At 44.4% G+C, this 15,676-nt stretch overlaps 1 protein-coding gene across 2 annotated transcripts; it reads right to left on the reverse strand.

The window, feature by feature from the left end:
• Positions 1 to 533: 533 nt before the first annotated feature.
• mapk6 (mitogen-activated protein kinase 6) lies at positions 534 to 14,571 on the reverse strand. 2 transcript variants are annotated; one of them, XM_040125556.1, is made up of 8 exons: positions 14,375 to 14,571; positions 8,978 to 9,893; positions 8,526 to 8,843; positions 3,312 to 3,456; positions 2,717 to 2,881; positions 2,374 to 2,569; positions 1,935 to 2,052; positions 534 to 1,634 (listed from the first exon to the last, which is right to left on the reverse strand). In XM_040125556.1, the coding sequence occupies exons 2-8, from the start codon at positions 9,212 to 9,214 to the stop codon at positions 540 to 542; spliced, it is 2,274 nt and encodes a 757-aa protein (XP_039981490.1). In that variant the 5' UTR covers positions 9,215 to 9,893; positions 14,375 to 14,571; the 3' UTR covers positions 534 to 539. The 2 variants fall into 2 exon arrangements, with proteins under 2 accessions (XP_039981490.1, XP_039981480.1); XM_040125546.1 differs by lacking the exon at positions 14,375 to 14,571 and adding an exon at positions 10,646 to 10,797.
• Positions 14,572 to 15,676: the final 1,105 nt, after the last annotated feature.

Below are 15,676 nucleotides of genomic sequence, written 5' to 3' on the forward strand. Positions count from 1 at the left end.
TCAAAAATGGGGAGAGAAAAAAAAGAAAAAAAAAAAGAAAACCCACCCCCCCCTTTTTCTTTTGTATCCCATCCCAGGAAAATGCTGTTTGAAAGCACTTTAAAAGCCTACAGCAATGTTAGCATCTACCATCCTTCTTTATGTCACACCCAAACAGCCTAACCTCATCTCTTAAATCCTCTCCTCCTCTCCATCTTTACTCTAGCTACTTTACTTTTCTCCTGCTTTCTGTTCATCTACAGTACTTAAGTGTGCGAATGACATGCCAGTTTAGCAATGAGGGCATAGACATTAATCCATGAAGGCCTGGTGATCAAGGCTCAGAGTGATGACCAAAACTCTTTAAATATAATATAATATATCACCCCTCTCAACACTTAAAAAAAGAAACTAAACAAACAAAAAATAAAATAAAAGTAACAATATTTAAAAAAAAAAAAAGGTATGAAATGATTCAAGTACAATAATATACCATATTATTAAAAAACATAAAAACAAAACTGTCTAGATTTTGCACGGTGAGGGAGGATATATTTTTTTTAATTAAGATGCTTGAAGATGTTGCTGTATGTTTTGTGGGCAATTTGTGGGGAGCATTTGACAGCGCAGGGGGTGAGGGACGCCTGGATGGATTTTAGAGGCAAGTCATCGGTGCTGTCAAAGCCAGGCAGGGCCAGAGAGTCAAGCTGCATATTAAGCACAATCTCCGTGTTCCTGCCGAGGAAGCTCTCGTCCAGCTCTCTCCCCTCTGACGGCTCCGTCTCTGGGCTGGCCACAGTCTCTGCGACCCCCTCTTCCTTCCGGCTGAACAGGCGGTCCAGGTAGCTGGTGTAAGTGCTCTCCTTCTGGAAGTGGTCCTCTTTACGAATGTCCCAGCATGCTTCATCTATCAAACAGCCGTTCTCCCCGACTCTCTCCCCGGAGCCAAAGCTCTCCCAGGGGTGAGCGGGCCAGGCGCCGTCTCCGCCGACAACTCCCAACCCTCCTCCCCCTAACTGGGCGAGGTTTACCAGGCACTTCTCCTCCTTCTCCTGACTTATGGACTTGGACATGGAGCCTGAGCGGGGAGCCTCCACCTGGGAGACTGAAGAGTTGAGCTCGTTCAGGAGGCCCACTTCACTGAGCAGGGCCACCTCCTGACAGGGCTCCGGCTGAAGGCTCAGTTTAATGGTGCTGGCGATGAAGGAGTCGAAGTCAAAGCCTTGGTTCTGCTGGCTTTGAGGCCTCTCTGTCTGGTGTTTCTCCTGCTCTCTGTCCTTCTCCACCGGACTCTGGGTCTTCTCGGCCTCCTGCAGTGCAATCTGGGCCTTCACCAGCCCATTCTTCTCACACTTGCTCTTGGCCTTCCGGTCGGCCTTCTCCTTGCTCTGCTGCTCCTTCCAGTTGGAGAGGTCGATGATGAGCTTGGGTTCATAGTAGTGGTTGACTTCACTGTCCCTCCAGATGAGGTTGTCCAGGTAGGAGGGTGACACGGCCTTGTAGTTACAGGTGTGGCTACACTGCAAGTCACAGTATTTGTTCTCGTGGTGATCGTCCTGCCAGGATCTCTCTGGCGGGAACAGACTGGAGTAGTCAAAGGATGGCTCATCCAGGAACTTCTCCCGATCTCCGTCAGCATATTTACGAGGATCCACCTGCAAACGGACAGCAGCCACCATTTAGCCTTTCATCTCATTACGAAATTAATTCATGTCAGTCAGAAGCCAGCCTGGTAAAGCTGTAGTTTACCACATTGAAAACTATTTTCTATTCGTTATGTGTTCTATTTAGAGCAATAAAATGCTTAACGTATGTATCCTCAAATTTGAGAAGCACATTTTCACACAACTCAAACTTTCAAAATGTATTTTTAAAGTAAACAGAAATAAATAGGAGAAAAATAATCGTTTTAACAGGAGTATTGAGATGTTTGTCAAAATGTGTGTCCAACACACCTGGACCTCCTCCTCGTCTGTTACATCAGAGAGTGCCCTTGGGTCAACCTGAACTTCGTCTGGGTCGTGGGTGCTGTGCAAGTGCCAGTCAGCCTCTGACAGCTGGCTCTCATGATACCTGATAGAGTATGGACAAGAGAGTCTTTATGTGCTTCTGTGTTTGTGTATTAAACACAAAATGACTCAAAAAAAAAAAAAAAAAAAGAAGCTCCAGCACAGGATCTGAGTATGCAAACAAACCATTGAACTAATCCAGAAAAAGAGAAAATCTTGTTTGTTTTCTGGTCAGGTGACCTGTATATCCATATTGTGACTGCTTAGTTCAGAGAGCAAACTATAATAATTCTCACACAAGAAAACTGAACAGCAAAAATGTCTAACTTTGTGTCTCCAAGCCTCGTCACAGAGAGCAGGTGAGGGAGTAAGTGAGCGAGCATACCTGTCCCAGGTGTGGCTGTGGCTCTGGTCCATGAGCAGGATATCATCTACTTCATCCTCAATGTGGAAGGGGTGCAGAGAGACAGGCTCGTCCAGGGGGAAGGAGTAGTCAGCCATATAGGGGTGGGCCAAAGCCTCCTCTGCAGTCAGACGATCCATGGGGTTAAAGGTCAGGATCTTCTCCAGGAAATCCAGGGCTGCAGAGAGGGAGGACGACAAGACTATTAAGAAACATGAGATGTGATGTATGACAGATATGACCCTGACCCCTATCTTTGGTATGTGTTCATGAGTACTTCATAAGCCTGCGAGTACTCCTGAATGAAAAATTAATTGGTACTCACCTTGCGGACTGACGTCAGGCAGCAGCTTGGCCAGTGGTGTGTGAGGCTTGGACATGTCATTGCGGATGAAGACGGGGATGACGCTGTGGAGCTCCTGTCGGTCTTCCTCTCGCAGTACGGGGATGGACTCCAGGATCAGCTGCATCTGCTCCAGTTCATGTGCTCCTGAAACACCGGGAACATAAACATCAGGCACTGGCTTTCTTAGAAGAGTTACACAACATTCAGTATCTGCATGACCAAGTGAGTTTGTTTTGAGCAAGGCTGAGCGCAGCAGATCATGAGAACAGACATGTTATTTGCCTTGTGTTCAGCTCAGGGCAGTTTCAACAAACAAGAACAGTCTGTCTCTCCCAGCTCCAGCTGGATTTGCAAAGAAGAGCACTAAGGTAGTAAAAGCAGACTGACTCTGGGCCGATCTCCTGTCTGTCCTGAACATAGGAACATTGACTAAGAGGATGAACATATGCCTCGTCAGACCTATGCTACAGGTTTACCTCAGAGTCAACCGACCTGCTCTAAAGATTGCTCGCCAGTATGTTTTGAATGAGGTGTTACAGTGAGTCAGACATAACAAAACAGAGTCAACATTTACCTGCAAACAGGGTTTTCCCTGTGAGCATCTCGGCAAAGATGCAGCCAGCGGCCCACATGTCGATGGCTTTGGTGTAGTTGTTAGGAGAGAGCAGCAGGCGAGGAGATCTGTACCACTTGGTGACCAGACCTTCAGAGAGATGGCCCTGTGTTAGAAGGAGACAAGACATATTAACCGGAACTCTGAGTCATGCTTTCTTGTACCATTTATTTTGTCCACAGTCATGTTTTTCCAAAAACTTGTTTATGAATTGTTGCATCCTCAAGTGTAGTTCATTCATTGTTAAGAGGCTCTAAACTCTGCTGTTTCCCTCAGTAATAGATAGATGTGATTAACATTACTTTATGTGCCTCCACGTTTGCCACCCAACACTACTGCTAACAAGAGTCCCAGAACAAACCAGGCCTGCCGATCTGTGCTAAACTTCGTAACTCCGGTGCCGTCTCCTTGACGGACCTACTCTGTGCTGGTCACGTACGCAACACAGCATGGAGACAAAGACCCCGGAGAGAAACCACAGATGAAAAGGGGGAGATCAGACACGTGCAGGCCCTGTCAGCAGTCTGAGAGAGCAGGATAATCCCCTGCTGCCACACCAGTGACACCAATCTGCACTCCACTCTCACACAGTGCCTCACTATTCACAGGGACAGATGACACTGAACACAAAGGAAACTGACCTGTTGGAGCGCGCGCGTGTGTGCGTGCGTGCGTGTGTACACACACACTGGGACACTGGGGGAGGGGAGGTGGTAAAACAAAACCCTTGCTGCCTCATGTAGTGGTAGTTTGTGTTGAGACCAAAATGGTCAGCTCACCACTGATCCCGGCTCCTGTTTCTGCCCTAATTTAGCCACAAATACCTGATGTCACACTATCCTGCAGCGTATCACTGCTCTGCATGCCTTTGTTTTGACAGGCCTATAAATGACACCCCATGTAGTCTGTAGATGTAACTCCCCCCTTCAGGTAGCCAGCTAATCTGTTTGTCTGAGTCTAGCTGTGGCTTTCACCAAGAGGATTGTAAAGATGTCGGGGCAATTAGACAGTATCGCACAAAGGCAGGTCATAACTACTGGATAAAACCCGCAAGGCTGTCCGGCACCTATTCTAAGAAATGGCTAGTAAATCGTTTGACATACGCGAATTTGGTTACGGTGGAAAAACAAAAGCGACCAGTTTCGCAGGGCATTGCAACAGCGATGTAGACTAGGTCAGCTTGAAAGAGCGTTGGGTCATTGCGTAAGGACAATTCTGTGTACGTTGGACTCTGAACTAAAAAGAGAGCAGATTAGAGTTTGCCTACTAGCTGAGGGCATAAAGTACATTCCAGCTTCACTCTTACTTTTATTGATTTTCTAAATAGGCCACTCACCACAAAGACACACTGGCATTAAAGCATCAGCCATCTCGGTACCTCTGGCAACAGTTGGTGAATAACTTAACCACCTGATCTAGATTAGACCAGGCTGACATTTAATGACTCATAACAGGCTCCCTCGGTGTGTCAGGCTGCGGTTAGTCACAGCAACCTTTAGCAGGTCAGACCAGATGTCAGTAAAAGGTGGCTGGTGTAGTCAGAGAGCTCATCCACAGCCCAGCCTCTATTTCCAGGATAAAGCTGTGCTGCTTCACAGACGCTGGTGACTGAAGACAACATGATAGATTTCCATGCTGGCACTGAATTTATCTTGGTTTTAACCCATCCACCCACACATACGCAAATCATTTCACGGGTGAACTGCCACTATAAATAGAGGGATAAGTGGAGCTTCACAACACATTGGATATATGGACCTAATTAACAGAAACAATTATTCTATATTATTTCAATCTGATCTATGGATGATCACCATAACTCCTGCGACTTTTGGTTCTTGAAAAATGCAGGCTCTTTTTTGGCATGGGAAAATAAATGAAACCACTTCGTCGAGTTGACTCCCCAGTGTTTCTATGGTGCCAGACAGGCCTGTTGCTGGCTGAATAATTGGGTCAAATCTGTGTTTCTGTGTGCTCCTCTAGTTGTGGTTTGGAGTCGTGTGTTGTGCAAGATGCTTGTGTGGCAGAAAGGACCCTTCTGAACCCTTCTTATAACATTCTGGAAAAATTCCCCGCTATTATCTCTACAGCATCTCAAATTACTGAATTTTACACAGCCTAAGGCGAGCACAAGATCCTCCAGTCAAAAGTTTAAGTTAAATGAGTGCAACTAATACGACTTACAGTAACATGCAAATATACTATTTTCAAAATCAATAAATTATCTGTTAAGTCCCTAACAAGTCTGTCTTAACTTCTAGTCCTCATTTCAAAAGACAAGACTTATATCTAGTAAATGGTTTGTTTATTAATTTCAGAGCAAATTATTTGACATACAGATGTGACATGATGTGAAAAATACACTGGATTTCACCTCTAAAATAACGTGTTGCCTCACTGTGCAGATGTGATATCGTTTAGCTTAGCTAAGGCACACGTTAAAAGGTGTTCGATGATCCTGGAGTCTAACACAGCCTCAGACACCCTCATTTAAAATCAAAACAGCTTGCTTAAGCACAACCAATGCTAAACCTAAATGCGGGAGTGTTACAACCACAGTACTCCCTTTTTCTCGTCAAATGGCAGGATACAACTGGAAATGAACAAAGGCTTTAGATCAGCTTCAAATAAGGCCCTGAGCAAGGCTCCCACAACAAGACAAAGAGCTGGCTGGGAAAAGGAGGGGATTCAGGGTTGGAGAAGTTGGATGAGTGCACGTGAATTCTTGTCATTCTTGATTCTGGGCCACCATGAGGGCTGGCCTTAAAAACAAAGCCATGCAGGATTATTAAAAGCCTGAAGCGAATCATGAGGAGTTATGTTTTTTATTAACCCAAGCAATACAAAAAGTAGGAATGTAGGAGGAAAAGGTGGGACAAATGCCTTGTGCCTACACCAGTGATGCATGAATCTAGATACCACATTACTGAAACTACGCCAGAAACCGAGGTTCATTGGCAAAGAGCGCTTCTTTATTTAGACACAACGTTATTCAAGTAACATGCACTCAGCCACCCAGCTGCTCTGGCTCACTCTGTCTGCAAGTAGAAGACAGTGGTTGGGAGCAGATTTCCCCCCCCAGTGATTTTGCCCTCATGTTTGGCGAACACTGAAACCAACTACACACTTCACTGGGACCCATAGTGTGGTGTGGGGGGTGATGGGTTCATTTTTAAACAACCCTCATTTGGTCTGTGACACACACACATACACACACACACACACACACACACACACACACACACACACACACACACACACACACACACACACACACACACACACACACACACACACACTATCAGATGACTATAGGTGCCACGAACAAGTGGCTGGTAGAGATTTCAGTACACCCACCCCCACCCCATTACTATTGTTATCATAGTAGAGACAGACAAAACACAGCAACACTGTTTGGAAAGGAGACAAGGGCCAAAGCCTTTTAAAGTCAGTCTGACTACATGAGTGTTTGTATCCTTGACAAAAACTCAGCAGCAGCAGTCTGCTGCAGCACTACAGCAGACAATAGTCAAACACAAGAGAGCTGACCCTAGCCAAGCAGCTTTTCAATACCCTCTTGCCAGCATGTTTCCCCACCAGGAAAAACTGCTTATATAGAGGGAAAAGAGCCCACATGACAAACCCTGGCGTAAGGGAGGAGTGCAGTAATGTTGGGTAGGTGGCTACAGGGACTGAAATGTGTGAGAAACTCTCACTTCTTCCTGGCAGCCTTGCCTTGCCTTCCTCTTCCTATTGCAGAGAGACTCATTGTCTCAATCTTAGATATGACTAATATGAGAATACAGAAGTCTGAGTTGAGAATGTGAGTAACACACTAGTAGTGGTGTGATGGAAATGAACAGTTCTGGTAAACAAGTGTGTGTAAGTCTGTTTCAGAGCGATGTATGATGTGGCAGCATCCTGGCTGTGTAGAGAATTGAATGAGGCTGTGCCAGTCCGAGGGATCACATCACGTGAGCCACTTCAGACCCTCTGATGACTAATCTGAGACACGTGTAAGCATCTGACTGCCTTGGTGTTCTAAGGAGATCCAGCAGCTACACGGAAAGAGAGAAAGAGGAGGGAGGGGAGTCTTCCCACCCTAGATTTACTCACACCACACCACCATATGGCCTTCAACTGGAATTTCCTCATCCCTTTATAAAAAGGTGACTGAAACACACAAGGGCAATACAAGCCCTCCACCTGGCTACAATTAGACAAAGTGATCCATACTTTTCTCATTCTAAAGACAAAAGCACTCTACTTTATTGCTACCATTGCACTGCTTCACAAAACAAAATAAAAGTTTATAGATTGCATTAAAATGTGTAGATTCAACAGTTTGGTGTGTTAAGATCTGGCTTTCAATGTCCAGGTTTACTTTATGCTGGCATTTGATGAGAAAACTAGGAAAAGGCCTTGTAATATAAAGAAAACAGCCTTCTATGCGCCCAATTTTTCTTGATTCTACAAGTCATAGCCTGAAAATGGAGTATTAACATCCAGGCAAGTGGAACTGATGGAAAACTCAGATACTCTCAGATACTGTATAGATACACTTTTATATATTTTAATGCAGCATGTCCATAACGGCTCTGCTGCAGCCTCAAGCCTTCAACATCATCAAAAGCTGACGAAAGCTCAAGGCTGTTTTGCGTGTGCTACATTTAAATATATGCTTTTTTTCCTCCACCTGGGAACGTGGATTATCTTCATCGTTGATAAGCCACATTATCATGGGCCCATTCATTTGTATATTTAAACTTGGAGTTAAGCCCGTTTTCACTTCTAATTATATAAACTTGTAAATGGAAAAAAAAAAGTTCCCAGGGTTGTGTTTTCCACAGCCTAATTTCTCCTGAGAACGGAAACAGAAGCGTTACATCAAGGAACCACATCCACTCTTGTGTACTTCCTGTTTTGAAACTGCGTCACTCTGGGGACAACTACATTACCGGCAATAAACGTAAACACCTTGTGTCAGAGCAACAAAAGCACTCATCTTTGGGCAGAAAGTGTGCAAAAATTGTTTTGTTTTCTCTTCTTAGAAATCTATTCTACACACCTTCTCAACACACCTCTCAACACGAAACCCCATAGAAATCATATACCAAATTTTTCCGTGGATACAAGACTGACTGACTGGAGCAGCTACTCGGAGACAGGTCCTACCTTGTGAGAGTAGTGGGGGTCCATGATGCGGGCCAGTCCAAAGTCCCCGATCTTCAGTACCAAGTCCTCTGTGTTGACAAACAGGTTGGCAGGCTTGAGGTCACGGTGCAACACATTGGCAGAGTGGATGTACTTAAGGCCCCTGAGGAGCTGGTACATGAAGAGCCTGGCGTGGCCTTCAGACAGTAGGCCCCTCTCCAGCAGCTGACACAAGTCTGTCTCCATGTACTCCTGCACAATGTAGACGGAGTTGACCTCTGTGAGGGACACCACGTCCTCTGTTAGCCTGCGACCATTGGGGCCCAATGTCTCAAACACCTGGTGACAAAAAAGGAAGGGTCAACACCGAAAGTCAGTTTTCAAATTGGACACAAAGTCATCATATTTTCTTTCCTACTCAGCTAATAGGACAAATATTCCTTTTCCCTTTGAGCCGACCCCTTGCAATTTACCTTGACAATGTTGTCGTGGTCGAGGCGTCTGATAATCTTGATTTCCCGCAGAGCATGCTTCACACTCTGGGGGTCAGTCAAGATAATTTTCTTCACAGCTACACGCTTGTCACAGTCCGTGTCAACTGCTGAGAACACCAGGCCATTCCCTCCATAGCCCAGAGGCTTCAAGTCCATGTAGCGAGAACCCAGGTCAAAGCCATGGATGTTCATCAGTGACTCAAACTTCTCTGCCATGATGACTGTTTCGGGCTTTTCCACCAAGCTTCTGCTTCTTCAAACGTATGGTCTCTGGCCTGTTTAAAGTCTAACTTTAACACCAACAGAGGGATTTAGCAGACAATTCCCTCACTGCTTCAGAGGCTGAGCCAACTAACCCCTATACAGACGACTACCGAGTCCCCCCTGTCTAGCCGTCACTGTCAGATGCGGGGCACTAATGTGTAGTCAAACTTTCTTTCCATCTTGAATAAGGAGAGAAAATGTAAAAGATGAATTTCTCCTCCAATCCTGGATGTGGGGATATTTCTAAATGGACAGTTCTTTGTATACTAGTGTTTATAGACTGCAATGGAATGGACTTTGAGGCTGATTAAAAAAACACTGAGACTATGTTAAACTATAAAAGCATGTAGTTGCATCCTCACAGTGCAGATACATTCAGTGTATGACTGGTCCTGAGCAGCGTCATATGAAATGTGCCTAAATGCACTTTTTTTTTTCTTCTTCTTTTTTTTTTTTTTTTTAATATTTATTTGTCTGTCTGCGAAATTTTCCCGTCAAGTCACCTGATCTACAGAACTGAAATGAGTCCGGCCTTTAAGTCTTCAAAGTAATTTGTCACCCTCAGTGATCAGGTGGCTCAAGCTCGCCACAGTCGCAATCAAAACTATCCTCCATTTTACTTGGGTATAACCTGAAAGACAAAACAAAAAACAGAGAAAACAGAACAGAAAAGACGCAAGTTAAAATCCACGCAGTGCCAGTTTAAAGTTCATTTAATAACAGGAAATTTCTACAACATAACCTTCCCTTCGGGCCAACGTTTACGTGTGATGACATTAATGGAAACTAGCACCTCCCCCGCCCGGTTTCGGCGCATGCTAGTCCGGTTTCTGGGTATTGATTAAATTGTGAAATAACCCCTCGGAGGCATGGCTAAGATTAACATCCGCGAGGATGCTTACACGCCGTACATTAAAGACGAGGAAAAACTGCCTTCATTCCGAGTTTTACGTTCAATTCATACCGCCTATTCGGGCCTTCGCCGTGTCTGGCCGGAGGAAGAAAAAAAAAAGAAGCCAGAGATGGAATCGTAACGGCAAGCTGACACGCAACTGACAGACCTCCCGTCTACTTGCTTTAATTTATCACATAACCATGACCGCCCCGGTTACACACACACACAAAGCATAGTATACGAGGAAAACGTATATCTCAATACACTGCCTATTTCATAAACATCAAGCAGGCGCTACAGCGAAACCCGCCGGTAGGGCAAACAAAGGAGCCGTTGTTGGCGGAGGCTTTTGACTACGTGGTACAGCTTTCCCTTCGCTCAGCAGCACAAAGCCCACGTCGGCTAAACCGCTAAAAACGATCACGAATCTGCGGTGAAATTACATGTAATGTAATGTAAATAGCAGCGACATATAAGAGATTACTTACAGTCCTTGCTCGTTGCATTAGTTCCGTTATATATTTAATCAAACCCACACAAGGTCTGACTAGGCTCTGCTCCCCGGGCTCTGCTGATCTGTTGCAATCGCCATTTAGGCTGGGCAGCACTATGGAAGGCAGCGTGACGTCACGAGGCTGCCTTCACCCACTGTCGGAAAAAATCGGCACGACGGTGAGAGCGCCTTCATAGACGACGGACGGCTGTAATGTTGAGGGATCTTTGGCCTATGACAAATAAGTTACTCGATTTATTTTTAATTATTATTGAATAATTATGATCTTATTGTCGTATTTACTATAATTATGATTTAGCTGTAAATAATATTCTGAAGCCACTCTCAGGTCCATTGTGTTCATTTGGCAGACAACGAATTCAACTGTGCTAATTTACACGCAGTAAACTAGTACAAATGTGTTTGATAATCACCATTTACTTTATTTATCCCCAATTAAATTTAACCTGTATTATTTAGATTAACTGACATTACTTTTACGGTATACGTTTTCACGTTTTTCATGATCCCAGAAACATTATACCGCGCTTTCTCTGCCCCATCTTTATTGTAATGCCTTTGCTAGTCTTCCGGATATTCTTAATAATGTAATAAAAAAATCTAATACAAATACACATTAGGCTATATGAATTGCACCCTTATGTGATACGGTATGTCTACAACTGATGGTTGAAGTGATGTTTTCTAATTGTTTGTAAAATATATACTTAAATGTGAAAAAAAGCTCCAAAATAAGCAGATTTTAGCGGTGTAGATTAATGATAGTATTAAATACTAAAATATACCAGATATTGTATGCTGTATCAGGAACAGAACGCACTACGGAGCCGGATGTTTTTACAACTATTGGATGCGGAAACTTCGAGCAGCACCTGAAAGCCGCAAAAGTCATTCAAAAGATGTGTTCGAGGCTGCAGGTCACGTGACAGCGGTAGATTCAAAATCCCACTCAGTATTTACAGGTTTATGGATGAAATGAAAACAGCGTCGTACAAAGGCCCGTAATCTCTGCAGTAAACATGGACGCTATAATTATCTGTATGAGGAGCCATGGCACATTTGAAGCAAACTTTAGCCTCAGCTACAAACTGTAAAAAAAAAAAAAAAAGTTAGGCTATAGCATACTAGGCCGATTAATAATGGGACAAACAAACATGTAAAGAAAGACAGAAAGATGTTTGCTTTAATCGTTTTTGCCTTCACTAGTTGTGTACTGCAGCTTCTTAAATATAAACAGACTGCTCTGCGATAAGGGGGGGGGGCATCTTGTATACTACTTTTATCGCCTATCCAACGAGAGATGAAAAAGTCCCAAAACACGCTCCTGCAAAAGCCGAGAACAGTCGCTGATCTTACCCCAACTAGAGACCTCGGAGTTTTATGCTTTTCTTCTTTCCGTGTGCTCTTGCTTATTCCACACTCTTCCAAAATCTAGTCAGGCGTAACAGAAAAATTTAGGCCTGCCAACATCTACATGCAGTCTCATCCCAGGCGATAATGTAGTCTTTCTCCCGTTTTTCATCCACGCATTTCTGTTTATTTATTTATTTACATACAGTAGGTGTCGTTTGCTTCTTTTTTTTTGCGAATAAGCTTCCGGATTGGTCCACGATTTTTTTTTTTTTTTCCTCCCTAGTTGTTTTTGCCTTTGATGGGAGTTAATGTTGTTTTCCGATCATGGCAGGCAGTATTGCATTAGTGAGAAAAATCCCTCGGAAAGGTCAGTCACTGCGGTTTGCGGATTTGGAAAGTCCATCTGGCGCCGTGATGCGCGGCTTGTTTCTCTTTTAGCGCACCGCCCTCGCCTCCCGTCTCCGTGAGGCTCTCACATCCCGAGCAAAACAAAAAGCCGTGAGCACGGGGAAGACGCCGTTTTTTTTTGTTTTTTTTCCAGCGCTCAGATCCCTCATCCAGCCTACCCGACAGCGCCCGGTCCCCTCTCACTGTGGAAGGCTGTGAATGGATGGGAGGGATGGAGGGGATGGACGGATGGGCGGGCAGGCAGGCGGCGGCATCACAGCCGCAGCGGTCTACATCAGCATCCGCAGGCAGACCATGTGAGAGCCCATGTGCCCGAGAATGCAGATGCCCCTCACAGGCCGGGATGGGCTCTGCGATGGAGAGCAGAGACCGCATGCGGGCCGAACGGGATGCGACAGACCTGGAGAGCGACTTGAGGTCTCGGCTATTGGTCGGACAAGAGAAATATACCTCTCACACTCTTATTTTTCTGGTGGTGAAGATGTCGGAATTACGATAATAGTTTTTTTTCTCATGCATCAACGTTCCCAGATACATAAAGTTATTTTGTATATAATCATAGTCTCTCATGTGGTTGGGGCCTCGCTAGATTTTAAAGAGAAAACAGAAAAAAATGGATAAGTATTGGAGTAAGGATATCTAGAGCCTTTATTGTTCGTTTAGTCGGGATATGCCCAGTCAGAGTTTCTGTTTTTTTTTTTTTGTTCTCTTTAAAAAAAGAAAGGAAATATGTGATTGAAGCTACTTTAAGAAGAGTTTCTATTTGCAACTCATTCATTTTATGTTCACAATGAATGTTTAGTAACGCCCGCTAAAAATGATTCTTCACTGATCCAAGTTTTGATTCCTCTCTCAACTGGAAGATCAGAGGTCAAAATAGTTCAGACTGATTGTGGCTTTGCTCTCAGGCACTTCACCACAGCAGACGTCTTCCGATGAGGCACTTTGAGCACTCTGTCCTGCTGCTGAGGGATCCACATCCAGCCCTCCTCGCAGCCAAGACACCTCACACCCTTCACAAGTCAAAGACTAAGAGAGACAGTCCAAACTTTCATTTCATCAGAGTACATTATTGCTAACATGATTCCCTCCCACTGGCCTCTGGTCCTCTTTCATAAGACTCGCTGATTGCCTCTTATGAAGGCTACATTAATGATTGAAAAGCTAATTCTTAGATAACCTATTGGCACTTGCTTCCCCTCTGCTGTAGATGTAAAAATGGAGGTCAGAAGGTAACGCCGCAGACTGTATCTCACCCTAAGTGTCGGGTATAATAAGATCATTTCCTCACATTTTGATTGTTTTGGAGAAGACAGCTTAAACAAAAAAAAACAAACAAGAAATCCTCCTCCGTTGCTTGGATTCCAGTCACAAGCAATTACTCACAGTGTGTTTCCACCAGGGTCATTATAGCCTCCGCTGCAGGCCTCCCTTTTTACATAATGAGACCAATAGCTTACACATTTGAGAATTTAATTTAGTAAAGATTACAGAGGCGTCTATCACTGCCATTTACAGTTGTTGTCAGTGCTTTAATACTGTCACGCTCCCAAACAAGTATCCCTTGTGTGACAAAAGTGAAGTTATGCACATGTTGTTTACCTATGTTCATCTGCTGGCGATAGTGGTATGACTCCTACTGTTTCACACACACACACACACACACACACACACACACACACACACACACACACACACACACACACACACACACACACACAAACACTTACACTTTTACTGACTGTGCATCATCCCTATTTCAGCTGTACTTTAGCTCTCGATAACACTAGATATATCAACTGTTCTTTACGTTTCACCTGTCCTCCTTGTTTGCTTCTTTGCCGAAATTCTAGGAAAAAACAAAGGTATCCTCAACACCACGAACATGTCGCATACATGTCTGCTTGTTCCATACGGAAAATTAGATCTTTGTGCCACTTACTGAGGCTGAAGTTCTTCTTAGACGACTGGAGCAACATAGTACCGAAGTTAATAGTCCATCCAGAAGAATTTATACTGTATATCCAACACTGCTAGTCTGACAGGCAGGCAGGTGGAGAGGCTTCGGCACAGTCCAGTATCTCCCTGTATAACTGTGGGTATGTGAATGTATTCTCAAAACCTCTGTGGTGTGTTATCCTACTCCATGTGCCTCTGGTTTTGAGGTGGAGCTCCATGCAGAGTAAATATAGGCCCGGCCTGAGAGGGGTGGAGACTGCTCTCTGTGTATGGCTTTGCCTGTGAGTGTGCCAGACCCACTACCAATAGAATCCAAAGCCACCAGCTCGCACTGTCTTTTTCTTTCACAGCCACTTTCTTTTACCCCCCCCCACACACACACACACACACACACACATTTTTTAGGCCAGTCTGTCGTAAGCAGAAGCAGAACTAATCTTTTGCAGCCTGCAATGAAACACATTCTTGTTTCTGGGCGAGATCATTGCAAATCCAGGTCTGGTCATTCATGATATTTATCTGTCATTTTATATAAAAGGATTAAACAGTACAAAAAGAGAAACAGATTAAACATGCACATACAGTATTGTTGGTCATTTATTTCCACAAGCTGTTGATAGTCATCAGATCACTGTTGTGCAAAAATACATTCGTAGAAGAAGACACTTTTAAGTGTGTGCATTTCATCCTCTGAAGGCGATTCTTTGTGTTTTATTGCTGTCTGTAAAGGTCAGCATCAGTGCTTAGGTTCATGAAATTTTGCTTGTACAAATGCCAGAGAAGCGTCAGGGCTGATTCCTCTGCAGAACGATGGCGGCCTGTTTTGCTCCTGCCCCACAAAGCCAGTTTCCCCCCCCTGAAACCCGTATCTGCTCTCCTGGGACTCACATTACCACATGGTGTCCTCCACTTTCTGCCGGCGAGACTGGTCTTTCTAGCAGGATTCCCTCCTCCGCCCGGATCTGCTTGTAATATGGCAGGTTGCAGGCATCTCAACAGACTGGCATGTATTGGTCTGTACGGAAACATGTGCGTGTGTATTTGTTTGATATTTATACCAGACTGCTGCAGGGTCCGGACCAGCTGTGTGTTATCAAAATATCTCAATGGACGTATGAGGAAATGAGGACAAAGCTGTGGGTTTGGTGTTGTGTGCCAATATTTTGCTGACTGCTGTCTTATTGCCTCTGCCCAAGAGATTAATTGATGGTCTGTGATGCCCGCAGCATAAGCCTGTGTGTATGTTTGGGCTTGCTGCTGTGTGAATCTACTTTAACTAACACTC

The sequence above is a fragment of the Xiphias gladius genome, chromosome 1, assembly GCF_016859285.1.
Source record: "Xiphias gladius isolate SHS-SW01 ecotype Sanya breed wild chromosome 1, ASM1685928v1, whole genome shotgun sequence".
Classification (NCBI taxonomy): Eukaryota; Metazoa; Chordata; class Actinopteri; order Istiophoriformes; family Xiphiidae; genus Xiphias; species Xiphias gladius.